We start from the raw sequence: 17,336 nt of genomic DNA, 5'->3' as shown, positions 1-17,336 counted from the left end.
CGTAATAAAATAAAATGTTATATATATATATATATATATATATATATATTTTGAAGGTGGCCAATTTCACTTTCCTATAATCATTTATTTGTTGAATTATATATTTTGAAAGAAAAATTATTGAAATATTTAAAGTTAGGAAAGTATAGCAACCTAAACCCTAAATTTCTATTATTATAAAATAAGTTAATATATACTATACTTTAATGAGAATGATCCACTCTTTCGATTGATCGAATAATCTTCGAAAATTTCTCTCCAATTTTTTTCTCTCAACATACTTAATAGTTAAATATGATAAGTTAGATTCAATCGAAATACTATATAAAATACATACAAAATGAAAAATAAATTATATAAATATGTACAAAATATATACATACCATGGATTATTAATATATATTTTAAAAAAGTATAATATTTTATACATTATTATAGTAGAAAAAGAATGAATATACATATTTCATATAGAATATTAATATAGTAATTTCATTGATTATGTTAGAGATCGAGCCTTATAAATAATGAAATAGAAAATGTAGAGAATATCAAACATAAATAAATAGATAAATGAGGCTTTGACTTTTTATTAAATGATTAAACAAACAAGAGTATAATATAAAAAAAATAAGGTTAAATGTATAAACTCAAACCCCAAAAACAAAGTTTTAACTCTCATAGAACAAGCGCAAAAATAAAACCTTTTAACTCTTATAGAGTTCTCTCAAAATGTACAAAATTATCTTTATAATTACCACAAAACTCTCACAAAACTTATTTGCAGTACATCTTATCTCCTCTAAAAGAAAAGTACTCTAATACGAGAATACAACACCCTTAAAATATACTAAGTTTAAAGGACTAAAATGACTAAAATATTTCTAATGTCATCAAGTTAGACTAGGAAAAGTGAGTAGAGTTTACCTAGGAAAATATATAAATATTTATATATTTTTGTAGAATATAAACTATTAATAATTGTGTTATATTTATTTTCACACATTTATATATTATATGTGTAAAGAACTAATTATTATATTAATTCAAACATTACTATAAAAGAAAAATATTAATATAATATTTTTATAGAATATGGATTATTTCTCTTTTAATGGTATTGTAGTATTAATGTTTTAATAAAAGTAAAAAATAAAAATAAAATTGAGTACAATTTACAAAGAAGTAGGAAATAAATAAATGAATAAATAATATTTTTCCTTATTATTTTGCTAGACTTCATATTATTATTTTAATTTACTAAATATTTTTCTTTTTGACTATAAATATTTAGAATACACTCTTTCTATAGCTTCTCCAGTTCATACAATTCTTCTCCACTTCTCTCTTTTCTCTCTCTTTCTTTGATCTCATAAAAAACCCTAATTTCCGATCGGGAATCCCAACTTTTCCCCCAAATTCACTTCTGATTATCAGTCCCACTTTTCTTCCCAATTTTAGGATCCTTATTTGATCCTCATATTTTAACAGTGATAATTGAGAAAAAGAAGCCCTAACCTTTTTTATTTAATTTTCTAACTTTTTAAAACTCTTCGATCAATTCTCGGTTGCTTTGAGAATTGATCGATTCTCTGAATCTTTATTTCTTGAAATGCTCTTTTTTTGCTCAACATGAAGCTCAAGCGAAGGAGGTATTTAGAAGTGGTATGTAAAAGATAATTCTTTCCTTCAGTTATTTTTTATTATGTTATGTGCTTTTGATATTACTTATTTGTTTTTCGAATTTTTAGTTTTTTTATGCTGTTCAATTTATGTGAAGTTTGAATTCCTTTTTCATGTTTTTATTGATCAGGATTAAAGATTTTAATTTGTATATATTTTCGTGCTTTTGGTTGTTTAGAGTTCGTTACTAATAGCTAAGTTTGATAGTTGAGATAGAGATGGAATTGTTTATATATATTTCTAATTTATGTTTAAAAAAAATACTGTAAGCGTTTTCTAATTTTCTTTGATACCTTGTATTTAGGCATTAATAAATAATGCTCTATTTGCTTTGTTGGCTAGGAAATAACAGGAAGTGAAATGAGCTTAACTATTTACTTTGAACTCTAAATGATAGAGTCTCTAAGATTATTACGGGTTTGAAGTAAATTGCCAGTTTGGAAAACCCATATAGAATTACGGTATCAAATAAATAACTAAGTCAACATAAAATTGACCTTTCATTTTTTAACATTTTACTGGTAACATATTGGGGCATTGTTGCTTGAATTCTGAATTTGGTGTCATTTTATTAATGTGAAGACTATAAAGTTTATTGCATTTGACGAAACATGCAAATATTTGTCTGTTGTTTGCAAAAAACCAAGGATATGTTTGTAATTCTTGAGTTAGGAGAGGCTATGGTGGAGATTGCTAAATTTAGTTGGTTGCCATATAGCATGATCTGGTAATGTTTTTATTTTTTTGACATTTTCAATGTACAAGTAATAGCTACTTGGGTTAGATATTGATTGTTGAAAGCTGCGCAAAATATTTTTATTGGAAATGGTTTTATGAGGAGGCTTGAGGTTATATTCATAGAGAGCTATGGGAACAAATTTTGGTTTCTTTTGTGTTATGCTTATTTCTTCCCATATAGATAGAAAGCAGTTAGTAGCTTTTAAGCTGTTCAGTATTGTATGGTCTATTTTTCTTATTACTTGTCTTTTCTCTCTCTTGTTCGGTCTCCTTTGATTTTCTAATTTTGAATTCTAATATTTGTAGCACATGAAAATCTAGGAATCTATAGATGCCTATAGCTAAAGTAACTGTTTTTCGTTTTGATTTGTATCAGCCTCCCAAAATCAGATCCTTCATCAATAGCGTGACTTCTGTGCCGCTGGAAAATATAGAGGAACCTCTGAAAGATTTTGTTTGGGAGTTTGATAAGGTGCCTCTTTAACCTTTATTTGATAAAATGTTGCAGTATTTTTAGTGCAGTTAATTAACTTTTTTGTTATTGATGCAGGGAGATTTTCATCATTGGGTTGAGCTTTTTAACCATTTTGACAAATTTTTTGAGAAGCATATAAAACCAAGGAAAGATTTGCAGGTTGAGGATAATTTTTTTGGATCTGATCCTCCTTTCCCCAGGGAAGCAGTTCTTCAAATTCTTCGTGTTAGAAGACTAGTCTTGGACAACTGCACAAATAAGCATTTTTATAGCTCTTATGAGGTATTTTTTTGGTCGTAGAAATCCTATGCTCTTACATTTTATACTACACTTATTCTCCTCTTAGAAAATATATTAGTAAATCTATATGCTTTATAATCTTGGTTATCTTTTTTGATTTCTTTCCAATTTGGTGATCAGACGTTATTTCCTTTGAGGCTATTAATATGGAAATTATTTCCTTCGATTTCTTTCTTTTCATCTTAATTTTCTTGGTTTTGGTTCCTTGCTGTTTGCAGCAGCATCTGTCATCCTTGCTTGCATCGACTGATGCTGATGTTGTCGAGGCTTGCTTGCAAACTTTAGCTGCTTTCTTGAAGAAAACAATTGGAAAGTACTCTGTCAGAGATGCATCTCTGAGTTCTAAGTTATTTGCACTTGCACAAGGTTGGGGGGGAAAAGAAGAGGGTCTAGGATTGATTGCATGTGCTATACAGAATGGATGCGATACAGTTGCTTATGATCTTGGGTGTACTCTACATTTTGAGTTCTATGCATCAAATAAGGTCTCTTCCTCTGAACAGTCTACCCGAGGTTTACAAATTATTCATTTACCTAATATCAACACTCATCCAGAGACTGATTTGGAGCTCTTGAATAAATTAGTTGGTGAATATAAGGTACCAGCCAATTTAAGATTTTCTTTATTATCAAGATTGCGGTTTGCAAGGGCTTTTGGATCTTTAACATCTCGGCAGCAGTATACGCGCATTCGCTTGTATGCCTTCATCGTTCTTGTTCAGGCAAGCAGTGATACTGATGACCTTGTTTCTTTCTTCAATAATGAGCCTGAGTTTGTCAATGAATTAGTTACTTTACTGAGTTATGAAGATGCAGTTTCTGAGAAAATTCGGATTTTATGTCTGCTTTCTTTGGTTGCTCTTTGTCAAGACCGATCCCGCCAACCAGCTGTATTGACTGCTGTTACATCTGGTGGACACCGTGGTATTCTATCTAGTCTCATGCAGAAAGCCATTGATTCTGTTATTAGCAATACCTCAAAGTGGTCTGTTGTGTTTGCTGAGGCTCTACTATCCCTTGTCACTGCTTTGGTTTCATCATCATCAGGTTGCTCAGCCATGCGTGAAGCAGGGTTTATCCCTACTCTTTTACCCCTGCTTAAAGATACCGATCCTCAGCATCTGCATTTGGTTACTACATCCATCAATATTCTGGAAGCTTTTATGGATTACAGTAATCCTGCAGCTGCACTGTTCAGAGACTTGGGTGGTTTAGATGATACAATCTCTCGCTTAAAACTTGAAGTTTCTTATGTGGAAAACAGTCCAAAGCAACTAGTTGAAGACCCTGATTGTAGTGGGAGGATTTCACAAGTAGTCGCAGGAGCGTCAACTGAGCTTGATAATATGCAGCCTTTGTATTCTGAAGCATTAGTTGCTTATCATCGACGGCTACTCATGAAAGCTTTGTTACGGGCTATATCTCTTGGAACATATGCCCCTGGAAACACTGCTCGTATTTATGGATCTGAGGAGAGCTTGTTGCCACAATGCTTATGTATCATATTCAGACGAGCAAAAGATTTTGGTGGGGGAGTATTTGCACTTGCAGCAACTGTCATGAGTGATCTAATTCACAAGGATCCTACTTGCTTTCCTGTCTTAGATGCTGCTGGTCTTCCATCTGCCTTCCTAGATGCTATTATGGATGGTGTTCTCTGCTCTGCCGAAGCCATAACATGCATACCTCAGTGTTTGGATGCCTTCTGTCTTAATACTAATGGTCTTGCGGCAGTGAAAGATCGCAATGCTTTGAGGTGCTTTGTCAAGATATTTACTTCTAGAACATATTTGCGGTCTCTTACCGGAGATACTCCTACTTCTTTGTCAAGTGGCTTGGATGAACTTATGCGTCATGCTTCTTCGTTGCGTGCACCTGGAGTGGATATGGTGATTGAGATCTTGAATGTTATACGGAGAATCGGAACTGGGACTGACACTTCATCTTTTGCTGCTGAATCTTCTACCCCTGTTCCAATGGAAACTGATGCTGAAGAGCGGAATTTGATTCAGCCAGATGACAGGGAATCCTCAAGGAGTGAGAGTTCAAATCAGATGTCAGAGGTGTCTCCTGATACTTCTTTAATGAATATTGAATTGTTCCTTTCCGATTGTATTAGCAATGTGGGCCGTCTTCTTGAAACCATCCTTCAGAATGCTGATACATGCCGTATATTTGTTGAAAAGAAAGGGATTGACGCTGTCCTGCAGTTGTTTACCTTGCCTTTACTGCCTCTTTCAGCATCAGTTGGACAGAGCATTTCTGTTGCCTTCAAGAGCTTTTCACCTCAGCATTCTGCATCTCTGGCTCGGGCAGTTTGTTCATTCCTAAGAGAACAGCTGAAGTCAACAAATGAACTGTTGGCTTCTATTGGAGGAACTCAGCTAGCCACTGTTGAAACTGGCAACCAGACTAAGGTTCTGAGATCTCTTTCTAGTCTTGAAGGTATATTGTCTCTTTGCAATTTTCTTTTGAAGGCCACTACTAGCGTTGTCTCTGAGTTGAGCACTGTAGATGCTGATGTATTGAAAGATCTTGGGAGGGCATACAGGGAAATAATATGGCAAATTTCTTTGTCTAATGACACCATGGCTGATGAGAAGCGGAAAGCTGATCAAGAGAGTGAGAATACAGACACTGGTCCATCAAATGCTGCTGTTGGAAGAGAAAGTGATGATGATGCTAGTACCCCTGCCGTGAGATATATGAATCCAGTTTCCATTAGGAGTGGTTCTCAGTTTCTGGGTGGTGCAGATCGAGAGTTTCTTTCACTTGTTCGTTCTGGTGAAAGTTTGCACCGTCGTAGTCGACATGGTTTGTCCCGTTTAAGAGGTGGAAGGAATGGTCGACACCTGAATGCTCTGAACATTGATTCTGATTCTTCTCACAGTTTGCCAGAAACATCATCAGTCCAGGATTTGAAAACAAAAAGTCCTGGTCTTCTTGTGATAGAAATTCTTAACAAGCTTGCTTTTACATTGCGGTCCTTTTTCACAGCTCTTGTTAAGGGGTTTACGACACCTTACCGCCGTAGAGCTGATGTTGGATCATTAAGTTCGGCTTCACAGACTCTTGGTATGGCCCTGGCTAAAGTATTTCTTGAGGCACTGGGTTTCTCTGGGTATTCTTCTTCTTCAGGACTTGATACTTCACTTTCCGTCAAGTGTCGGTACCTTGGGAAAGTTGTTGATGACATGGGAGCACTGACATTTGATAGTAGGCGGCGAACATGTTATACAGGAATGGTTAATAATTTTTATGTGCATGGAACCTTCAAGGAGCTACTTACCACTTTTGAAGCTACTAGTCAGTTATTGTGGACGTTACCCTACTCTATCCCTACACCTGGTATTGAACACGAGAAAGCAGGTGAAGCAAATAAAGTCTCCCATGGTACATGGCTGCTTGATACATTACAATGCTACTGCCGTGTGCTTGAGTATTTTGTTAATTCTACATTATTATTGTTTGGGAATTCTACATCTCAGACTCAGCTGCTTGTTCAGCCAGTTGCTGCTGGCTTGTCAATCGGCCTCTTTCCTGTTCCTAGGGACCCAGAAACCTTTGTGCGCATGCTGCAGTCTCAGGTGCTGGATGTGATTCTACTGATCTGGAATCATCCTTTGTTTCCTAATTGTAGTCCTGGTTTTGTGGCTTCTGTTGTTTCTATTGTCATGCATATATACTCGGGTGTTGGCGCTGTGAAACGAAATCGCAGCAATATTACAGGAAGTACAAACCAACGTTTCATGCCCCCAGCACCTGATGAAGGAACCATTGCTACCATTGTTGAGATGGGTTTTTCTAGGGCTAGAGCAGAGGAAGCCCTCAGACGAGTTGAAACAAATAGTGTTGAAATGGCCATGGAGTGGCTGATTAGTCATGCTGACGATCCTGTGCAAGAGGATGATGAACTAGCTCGAGCTCTTGCTTTATCACTTGGAAATTCATCAGAGACATCCAAAGTTGACAGTGTTGATAAGCCAATGGATGTCATGACTGAAGAAGGGCGACCTGCAGCACCACCAATTGATGATATCCTCAATGCATCTGTTAAGTTGTTCCAGAGTAGTGATAACATGGCATTTTCATTGACAGACTTGCTTGTAACACTTTGCAATCGTAACAAAGGAGAAGACCGTCCAAAAGTGCTATCATTTCTTATTCAGCAGCTGAGGCTCTGTCCATTGGATTTTTCCAAGGACTCCAGTGCATTGTGTATGATATCTCATATTGTAGCGCTGCTTCTTTCTGAGGATGGAAATACACGTGAAATTGCTGGCCAGAATGGTGTAGTACCTGCTGTTCTTGATATCTTGATTGACTTTAAGGCTAAAAATGACGTGGGAAATGAAATTATGGCACCAAAATGTATCAGTGCTTTACTGTTGATCTTGGATAACATGTTGCAGTCCCGTCCAAGATTGTTTTCTGAGACAGTGGAGGGTACGCAGACAGTATCTCAGCCAGATTCATCTGGGGACCATGCTTCTTTGACTGTTCCAGAACCAGTGACGGAGAAAAAATCAGCTTCAGATGCTAATGAGAAAGAACCAATCACTTCATTTGAGAAAATATTGGGTAAATCTACTGGTTACTTGACTGTAGAAGAAAGTCAGAAGCTGCTGCTTCTTGCTTGTGAACTAATCAAACAGCACGTTCCAGCAATGGTGATGCAGGCTGTTCTTCAGTTATGTGCTCGCTTGACAAAAACACATGCTCTAGCTTTGCAATTTCTTGAGAATGGAGGCTTAGCTGCTCTCTTTAGTCTTCCAAGAACTTGTTTTTTTCCTGGTTATGATACTGTTGCATCTGCCATTATTAGACATCTCCTTGAAGATCCTCAGACTTTGCAAACTGCCATGGAGTTGGAGATTAGACAGACTTTGAGTGGCAGCAGGCATGCTGGCCGTGTTTCACCTCGCACATTTTTAACATCAATGGCTCCTGTTATATGCAGAGATCCTGTAGTGTTTATGAAAGCTGCTACTGCGGTTTGTCAATTGGAGTCATCAGGGGGTAGACCCTTTGTAGTTCAATTGAAGGAAAAGGAGAGAGAGAAAGACAAATTGAAAGCTTCTGGTGCTGAAGTTGGATTAGCTTCAAATGAACCTGTGCGAATTCCTGAGAATAAGGTAAATGATGGAACAGGTAAGTGTTCCAAAGGCCACAAAAAGATTCCAGCCAATCTTGCTCAAGTGATTGATCAGCTTCTTGAAATAGTTCTGAAGTATCCTTCTGCCAAAGGCCAGGAAGATAGTGCAACTGGCTTAACTTCTATGGAGATTGATGAACCCACAAGCAAGGTGAAGGGTAAGTCGAAGGTTGAAGAAACTAGGAAAATGGAGTCTGAAAATGAAAGATCTGCAGGGCTTGCTAAGGTGACTTTTGTCCTCAAGTTATTGAGTGATATTCTTTTAATGTATGTACATGCGGTAGGAGTCATATTGAAAAGGGATTCAGAAATGAGTCAACCCCGTGTTTCTAATCAATCAGACTCGTCTGGCAGCCTTGGCATTGTTCATCATATTTTGCATAGGTTGCTTCCCTTATCTGTTGATAAATCATCTGGACTTGATGAATGGAGGGACAAGTTGTCTGAAAAAGCTTCTTGGTTTCTGGTGGTTCTGTGTGGCCGTTCCAGTGAAGGCCGTAAAAGAGTGATTAACGAACTTGTGAAAGCCTTATCTTCTCTGGCAAATGTGGAAAGTAATTCAATGAATAGCTCCTTGGTGCCTGACAAAAGGGTTTTTGCTTTTGCTGATTTGGCATATTCAATTTTGTCAAAGAACTCATCATCAAGCAACTTACCTGGCACTGGCTGCTCACCAGATATAGCAAAAAGCATGATTGAAGGAGGAGTAGTTCAGTGTCTAACCAATATTCTAGAAGTGATTGATTTGGATCATTCTGATGCACCCAAAACTGTAAGTCTGATGCTCAAGGCTTTGGAAAGCCTGACTAGGGCTGCTAATGCAAATGAGCAGGTTTTCAAGTTTGAATGTTTCAACAAGAAGAAGTCATTGTCTTCAAACGGAAGACATGCTGATCAGGTAACTATATCTGCTGCTGAGGAGACAGAGCACAACCAGAATGGGGGTGGTCAGCAAGCAGTTGTAGATGCAGAGACAACTGAACAACAACATCAAGCTACTTTGCAAATTGAAGACAATCACAACGCAAACTCAGATGATCCTATCGAGCAAGATATGAGAGTTGAAGTGGAGCCTGTAGCTAGCAGCAGACCAGTGGAACTTGGGATGGATTTCATGCGTGAAGAAATGGAAGGAGGTGTGTTGCACAATGCTGACCAAATTGAGATGACATTCCGGGTGGAGAATAGGGCAGATGATGATATGGCTGATGAGGATGATGACATGGCAGATGATGGGGAGGATGATGAGGATGATGATGAGGGGGAGGATGAGGATGAGGATATAGCTGAAGATGGTGCTGGAATGATGTCTCTAGCTGATACTGATGTGGAGGACCATGATGATACTGGTTTGGGAGATGACTATAACGATGACATGATTGATGAAGAAGATGATGACTTTCATGAGCGGGTCATAGAGGTAAGGTGGAGGGAGGCCCTTGATGGGTTAGATCATCTGCAGGTACTTGGGCAACCTGGAACTGCAAGTGGTTTAATTGATGTGGCTGCTGAACCTTTTGAAGGTGTGAATGTGGATGATCTCTTCGGTCTTCGTAGGCCTGTAGGTTTTGAACGCAGGCGATCTAATGGTAGGTCTTCCTTTGATCGTTCTGTTACAGAAGTAAATGGCTTTCAACATCCTCTTCTGTTAAGACCATCCCAGTCAGGAGACTTGAGCTTGATGTGGTCATCCGGTGGGAATTCATCCAGGGATTTGGAAGCTTTCTCATCTGGGAGTTTTGATGTTACCCATTTTTACATGTTTGATGCTCCTGGTCTGCCATTTGATCATGCACCAAATAGCCTGTTTGGTGATCGATTGGGTAGTGCAGCACCCCCACCCTTGACTGATTATTCTGTAGGCATGGACTCATTACATCTGCAAGGGAGAAGGGGGCCTGGTGATGGACGGTGGACTGATGATGGTCAGCCACAAGCAAGTGCTCAAGCTGCAGCAATTGCACAGGCTGTAGAGGAACAGTTTGTATCTCATTTGCGCAGTACAGCTCCAGCCAACAATTTAGCAGAAAGGCAGTCACAAAATTCTGGAGTCCAGGAGTCGCAACCATCAGATGCTCCTCCATCAAATGATGGGAAGGCTGTGGTAGAGGGAGAGAACACCAGTAGTCAGCAGAGTGAAGATCAGCAGCAAGAAAATAACAATGGAATTTCACAGGAACTTAATCCAACAGGTGAAAGTGTTACATGTCAAGGGCAGCTGAATCCTCAGTCTGGTGACATGGCTGAATCTATTCAAAGACATGAAGGGATATTAACTCAAACGTTTTCTTTGAACAATGCACCAGATGAGCATGATAACATGGAAATTGGAGATGGGAATGGCACAACAGCTGCTGATCAAGTAGAGCAAATTTCTGAAATGGTTAACTTGCCTGAGGGGGGTTCTGTTGTGCCTGGAAACCTTTCACCACAGGCCATGGTTGATGATGGATTGTCAGGAGGAGATGGTCAGGCAGGTAATCGTATTTTGACAGGTTCTGGTTCGGAGATGCCTAGCCCAGGTGATTCTAATGGGTCTTCGGTTCATGAGCGTATTGATGTGGACATGAATACTGCTAATGCTGAAGAGAACCAAACTGATCAATCAATTCCTCATGAAATTGGTGCAGAGGAGCCAGGCACACTTGATTCTCAGGATGCTAATCAGGCTGATCAAGCTAGTGCTAATATTGAGGGTCCTGGTTCTAATGCCATTGACCCTACCTTCTTGGAGGCATTACCTGAAGATTTACGGGCAGAAGTTTTGGCTTCCCAACAAGCCCAATCTGTTCAACCTCCAACTTATGTACCACCTTCAGCAGATAATATTGACCCTGAGTTCTTAGCTGCTCTTCCACCAGACATTCAGGCAGAAGTATTAGCACAGCAAAGAGCACAGAGAGTTGCACAGCAAGCTGAGGGTCAACCTGTGGATATGGATAACGCTTCTATCATTGCCACTTTCCCTGCTGATCTGCGTGAAGAGGTCTGTACTGTAAACTTTTCCCTCCTTAATAACTGAACAATATTAACTTTTTAGCCTTTGTCCCAGGTGCTTTTGACTTCTTCAGAAGCAGTTTTGTCTGCATTACCATCTCCTTTACTTGCTGAGGCTCAAATGCTTAGGGATAGAGCAATGAGTCATTACCAGGCACGCAGTTTGTTTGGAGGTAGCCATAGGCTAAGTAATCGGAGGAATGGTTTGGGTTTGGATAGGCAAACAGTGATGGACAGGGGTGTTGGAATTACATTGGGCCGAAGGCCTGGTTCTACCATTTCAGATAGCTTAAAAGTGAAGGAAATTGAAGGGGAGCCTCTTCTGAACTCCAATTCTTTGAAAGCTTTAATTCGCCTTCTACGGCTAGCACAGGTACTGCTATTTACTGTTTTTCATGCTTCAATGTTCAACAAAGCTTACTGAATCTGACCAATCTGCCAAGATTGGTTGGAGATTGACAGCTTTAAAGTTCTTGAATTGCTCTATTTAGTTTTGTTGACAGCAGACTATGCTGTTGGTATAATGTAGGTTATATTTCTCCAAATAGTTGATGAAAACTTTGAAACTTGTATTTTCTAACACTTGTTTTTGTTTTTATCTGTTTGTAGCCCCTTGGGAAAGGCCTTCTGCAGAGGCTTCTGTTAAATCTTTGTGCGCATAGTGCTACTAGGGCAACTTTGGTAAAGCTCTTGCTTGATATGATTAGATCTGAAGTTGAAGGCTCAAGCAGTGGTTTGTCAACAATTAATTCCCAAAGGCTTTATGGTTGCCATTCAAAAGTTGTTTATGGTCGGTCACAGGTGTTTGATGGTAATGCTTCATCTGATATTACTGTGCCTTTCTGTATTTGTTTCCCTCATCTTACCTTCGGGTTTTTATGTTGCAACAGGTCTTCCACCTCTTGTACTACGTCGTGTTCTTGAAATTTTGACTTATTTGGCTACAAATCATTCTGCCGTTTCAAATATGCTGTTCCACTATGATCCTTCAATTCTTTCTGAGCCTTTGAGCCCCCAAAACCCTGAAACCAAGAAAGATAAAGGCAAGGAGAAAATCATGGATGGAGAATCATCAAAACCCTTGGGAAACTCTCAAGGGGATATCCCTCTAATATTATTTCTTAAGCTCTTGAACCGTCCGCTGTTTTTGCTCAGCACTACCCATCTTGAGCAGGTACTCTTTAAATTTATCGCTGTTCTAAATATTTTACTGATTAACCTGGCTCTCTCTTACTCCTGGATATTGATATAATTCTGTATTATTTGCTGTTTGTTTTAATATGGTATGTAATATGCAGGTTGTAGGCTTGCTTCAAGTGGTTGTCTACACAGCAGCATCAAAATTAGAAAGCTGGTCACTCTCTCATTTAGCTGTTGATAATTCAAGTTCTCAGAACCTGCTCAATGAAGAAGCTTCTGGTGATGCACATAAGGACCTTTCTTTGACAGAACAAGAGTCTAATCAAGAGAAGCGGACCAATGCTGAATCCTCTGGATCTAAAGGCAATAAAAATGTGGACTTTCATAATATTTTCTTGCAGCTACCAGAATCTGATTTGTGCAATTTGTGTAGTCTTCTTGGTCGTGAGGGGTATTATTTCTTGACTCTTATACCTAAGGATATGTTGAAAGTTATTTATGCTAGTTAGGTTTTTGTTCTCATGTTCGTTTTTCTTTTTGATCCCATGTTTCCCTGGCAAATCTTTTTATTTCTTTTTGACTGCTGCTTTGTAATATTTTTGCTTAGGTTGTCAGATAAAGTTTATATGTTAGCTGGTGAGGTGCTGAAGAAACTGGCATCAGTTGCTGTGACCCATCGGAAATTCTTTACCTCAGAGCTTTCAGAATTAGCTCATGGTTTGAGTAGTTCGGCTGTCAATGAGCTTGTAACACTGAGGAATACACAGATGCTGGGTCTTAGTGCAGGTTCCATGGCAGGAGCTGCTATTCTACGTGTGCTACAAGTGCTTAGCTCACTCACTTCAACTAATGTTGGTGATGATACACCTGAGGGTGGTGATGATGAACAGGAAGAGCAAGCTACCATGTGGAAGTTAAATGTATCATTAGAGCCATTGTGGGAAGAATTGAGTAATTGTATTGGCATGACTGAGGCACAGCTGGCTCAGAGCTCACTCTGTCCAACTGTATCTAATATAAATGTTGGGGAGCATCTTCAAGGAGCATCCTCGTCATCACCACTTCCTCCTGGGACTCAGAGACTTCTTCCTTTCATTGAGGCCTTCTTCGTTTTGTGTGAAAAGCTACATGCCAATCATTGTATCATGCAACAAGATCATGTAAATGTGACTGCACAAGAAGTAAAAGAGTCTGCTGAGTGTTCTGTTACCTTACCCTCTAAATGCGGTGGGGATTATCAGAAGAAGCTTGATGGTTCTGTCACATTCGCAAGGTTTGCCGAGAAGCATCGTAGACTTCTGAACGCTTTTGTTAGGCAAAATCCTGGCTTGCTAGAAAAACCGCTATCTATGTTGCTGAAAGCTCCAAGGTTGATCGACTTTGATAACAAGAGAGCATATTTCCGTTCAAGAATAAGGCAACAGCATGAACAGCATCTTGCTGGTCCACTGCGGATAAGTGTGCGGCGGGCATATGTTTTGGAGGACTCTTACAATCAATTACGAATGCGACCTACTCAGGATCTGAAAGGTCGCTTGAACGTGCAGTTTCAAGGGGAAGAGGGCATTGATGCCGGTGGACTGACTAGAGAATGGTATCAGTTACTCTCAAGGGTCATATTTGATAAAGGTGCATTACTTTTTACTACTGTGGGGAGCAATGCAACTTTCCAGCCAAATCCCAATTCTGTTTACCAGACCGAGCATCTTTCTTACTTCAAATTCGTTGGTCGCGTGGTAAGCCACTGGGCTGTTAGGTTCTAATGTAGGTGTTTATTGTGATTTGCATTAGTTTTATTCTTATTTTTTCTCCTGTGATATATGCAGGTTGCAAAGGCACTATTTGATGGTCAACTTTTGGATGTTTATTTTACTCGATCCTTCTACAAGCACATTCTTGGTGTTAAGGTGACCTACCATGATATAGAGGCAGTTGATCCTGATTATTACAAGAATCTGAAGTGGATGCTGGAGGTTGGTCTAATTAATCAATTTCTTCCCTGGTTTTGGTTATCTTCTCACATAATATCTTCTCACATAATGCATTGGAACCATTGAGTCTATTTGAAGGACTAATTCGCCATTGTTTCTTAATGTCTTTCTTTTCATAATTCAGAATGATGTAAGCGACATTCCTGACCTGACTTTCAGCATGGATGCTGATGAAGAGAAGCACATACTTTATGAAAAAACTGAGGTTTGCAAAGACTGAACAGAGTTTTTTTCCCTGGTTTTTTCTTGCTATTTTCTCAATTATCTTCTAAATTGTTATGTTTTGCTTGAAAAAAAAGGTCACTGATTATGAGCTCAAACCTGGAGGAAGAAATATCAGGGTTACTGAAGAAACAAAACATGAATATGTAGACCTTGTTGCTGATCATATCTTGACAAATGCTATCCGTCCTCAAATCAATTCCTTCCTTGAGGGATTTAATGAATTGGTGCCACGTGAACTCATTTCAATTTTTAATGATAAAGAGCTCGAGTTACTAATCAGTGGACTTCCTGAAATTGATTGTAAGCTAACCAGCCTATATGCTTCTTATGCTTGTCATTGTGTTTGTCTGTGGTTCTTTTATCATCTAAAAATCTCATCATTTTACAGTGGATGATCTAAAGGCTAACACAGAGTATACTGGCTATACGGCTGCATCTCCTGTTATTCAATGGTTTTGGGAAGTTGTTAAAGCTTTTAGTAAAGAGGACATGGCAAGATTGCTTCAGTTTGTAACTGGAACATCAAAGGTAATTTTATTGGTTTATATTAAATTGTTCAGGTTATCCTAGGTTGGCATCCAGGTGAATTTTATTGGGTGTGTACAGGTGCCATTGGAGGGTTTTAAGGCACTGCAGGGTATCTCTGGTCCACAAAAATTTCAGATTCACAAGGCTTTTGGAGCTCCTGAGCGGCTGCCTTCTGCCCATACATGGTGATGAGTGAATACATTCTTTACTCACAATTTACTTTTATGCTTTTTCATTGTGTTTTTTAACCACTGTTTTTTCCGTCTCCAGCTTTAATCAGTTAGATCTTCCTGAGTATTCATCAAAGGAACAGCTTCAGGAACGTCTGCTGCTGGCTATCCATGAAGCTAGTGAAGGGTTTGGCTTTGGATGAACAGAGTTTGTATTACGATGAAGTCAATGTCCCTGCAATGCCGGCAGTCCATTTAAAGATCTATATTGAATATGTAAGTAGAAGACCCTTCATCAACATTTCACCTTTTCATTGTGTCAAATTTCACTGGACCGTCTAAATAGTGTTCATTTTTCTGATTCCGTGTGCAGAAGCTTTTTCATTAGATTTTGGTTGGTGAAGAGAAGGTAGTAATGTTGACAATGGGATATGGCATGCTCAAAATGATGTAGAAATGGAGGGGAAGGTTGGTTGTGCTGCCTTTATAATTTCAAAAGTGGAGAGCTTATATTCTAGACAAACACTGAAGAGGATAAAAGATGATATTTTTTTGTAGTTGATTGAATGATGGTTCTTTCTTCTATTGTTAATATTTTTATCTAATTCTTGAAAATGGCTGCCTATATTTCTCTTTTTGGATCAGCCCATCTCTCTCTAGACCTCAACTACTTCTTAGTAGTTCATTTAATAATAATATAGCGATTGTTTATATTATCATATCAAATCCTCCAAGCTGGTCTTTCCATTTCCTTGAGTTTCCTTCTTTTGATAAGACTTCTAACAGAGGAACTCAGTGCTTTTCCTTTTCTACCTTTATCATCACTTCAAAGTTGATTAATCGAATTTTTTTACAAAAATTGATTCGAACCATAATTAGGGTTTTTTAGTGAATGGAATATTGAATAGTTGAAATTAAAATATAATATATATGACTTGTATGTAATTACTCGGAAGTGGACCTAAACATGAAATATATGAGAAATAAGGCAGCAAGGAAACGCGGTATATCATGGAAGGAAAGGAAAAGGAAGTGAGTGGCGGGAGTTTTGATAGCTTTCCCTAAAGTCACGTAAGGAATCCTCGCTTTTCTTTTTTCTTTTAATTTTCATTGTCAACCGTTAGTGCTGCTTACTAATTTAAAATACAAACAACGGATTAGACAAATTGATAGTACTTACATGGCAAAGTATCTTGATTAACTTGGCAATCGGAGGACATAAAATGAAACTTTTTTATTGGCTCATACTACAAAATATACTTTAACTATCACTTCTAATGAGATTTTCTCTACTATGCTGGTAATATTTAAATTACAGTGAGTAAATTAATTAATATTTATATTGCAGTTTGCATGATCCGGGTTTATTAATTTATGAGCAAAGAAAGAGTAAATTATTTATATTGCAAAGAATCTCATGTGATGGTTAAGGTTGTTCACCGCCTCAAGTATGACCTGAGTTTGAGTCGTGTTTATTGTGCGGGTTTTGTTTACTATTGTAATTCAATAGGAAAAGAAGAGCAAGAAGAAAAAGAAGAAGAAGCTGAGATTGCCAAGAAACCATATGATGAGCTTTGAGATAATAATTACAAAGTGAAGAAAAGGACGTGATGGTTGCAACCCCCCTTCTTCCCCACTGTTTCTTCTTCATTTTTATTTGCTGGTCAATGATGGAGCCACCTCACCTAATAATTCCTTCTGCTACCTTTCCGATTAAACCAATATATCTATGCAAAACTCAGTCTTTTTTAGAATTAATAATTACAATGTGTAAACAATTGTCTCTAAACTTACTGAATATTTTATTTAAGGGTGGAAGTTAGTAAAAATTTTAGGGTGGAAATTAAATTTTAATAGTTTATATATTTATATTTTTAAAAATTAAATTAAAATTTTATTACATTTATTTTTATTAATTTAAAATTTTAAAATTTTAA

General features: G+C 38.0%; 1 protein-coding gene across 3 annotated transcripts; it reads left to right on the top strand.

Moving 5' to 3' along the window:
* The first annotated feature begins 1,281 nt into the window (after positions 1 to 1,281).
* LOC108482654 (E3 ubiquitin-protein ligase UPL1) lies at positions 1,282 to 16,125 on the top strand. 3 transcript variants are annotated; one of them, XM_053030105.1, is made up of 17 exons: positions 1,282 to 1,662; positions 2,795 to 2,890; positions 2,969 to 3,175; positions 3,412 to 10,540; positions 10,655 to 11,334; positions 11,401 to 11,718; positions 11,955 to 12,156; positions 12,236 to 12,519; positions 12,644 to 12,936; positions 13,093 to 14,221; positions 14,312 to 14,458; positions 14,601 to 14,681; positions 14,776 to 15,001; positions 15,090 to 15,229; positions 15,308 to 15,414; positions 15,500 to 15,675; positions 15,773 to 16,125. In XM_053030105.1, the coding sequence occupies exons 1-16, from the start codon at positions 1,630 to 1,632 to the stop codon at positions 15,600 to 15,602; spliced, it is 11,175 nt and encodes a 3,724-aa protein (XP_052886065.1). In that variant the 5' UTR covers positions 1,282 to 1,629; the 3' UTR covers positions 15,603 to 15,675; positions 15,773 to 16,125. The 3 variants fall into 3 exon arrangements, with proteins under 3 accessions (XP_052886065.1, XP_017641269.1, XP_017641268.1); XM_017785780.2 differs by having other exon boundaries at positions 3,415 to 11,334; XM_017785779.2 differs by having other exon boundaries at positions 3,412 to 11,334.
* Positions 16,126 to 17,336: the final 1,211 nt, after the last annotated feature.

The sequence above is a fragment of the Gossypium arboreum genome, chromosome 1, assembly GCF_025698485.1.
Source record: "Gossypium arboreum isolate Shixiya-1 chromosome 1, ASM2569848v2, whole genome shotgun sequence".
Classification (NCBI taxonomy): Eukaryota; Viridiplantae; Streptophyta; class Magnoliopsida; order Malvales; family Malvaceae; genus Gossypium; species Gossypium arboreum.
The sequence above is the reverse complement of the archived record's forward strand: the minus strand, read 5'-3'. Positions and strand labels throughout refer to the sequence as shown.

Bases quoted from the DNA above. Each gene is read 5' to 3' on its own strand.
- LOC108482654 (XM_017785779.2), top strand. From the start codon at position 1,630: ATGAAGCTCAAGCGAAGGAGGTATTTAGAAGTG. The intron at 3,176-3,411 runs GTATTTTTTTGG...TGCTGTTTGCAG, and splicing joins ATTTTTATAGCTCTTATGAG to CAGCATCTGTCATCCTTGCT. The intron at 12,937-13,092 runs GTATTATTTCTT...ATTTTTGCTTAG, and splicing joins AGTCTTCTTGGTCGTGAGGG to GTTGTCAGATAAAGTTTATA.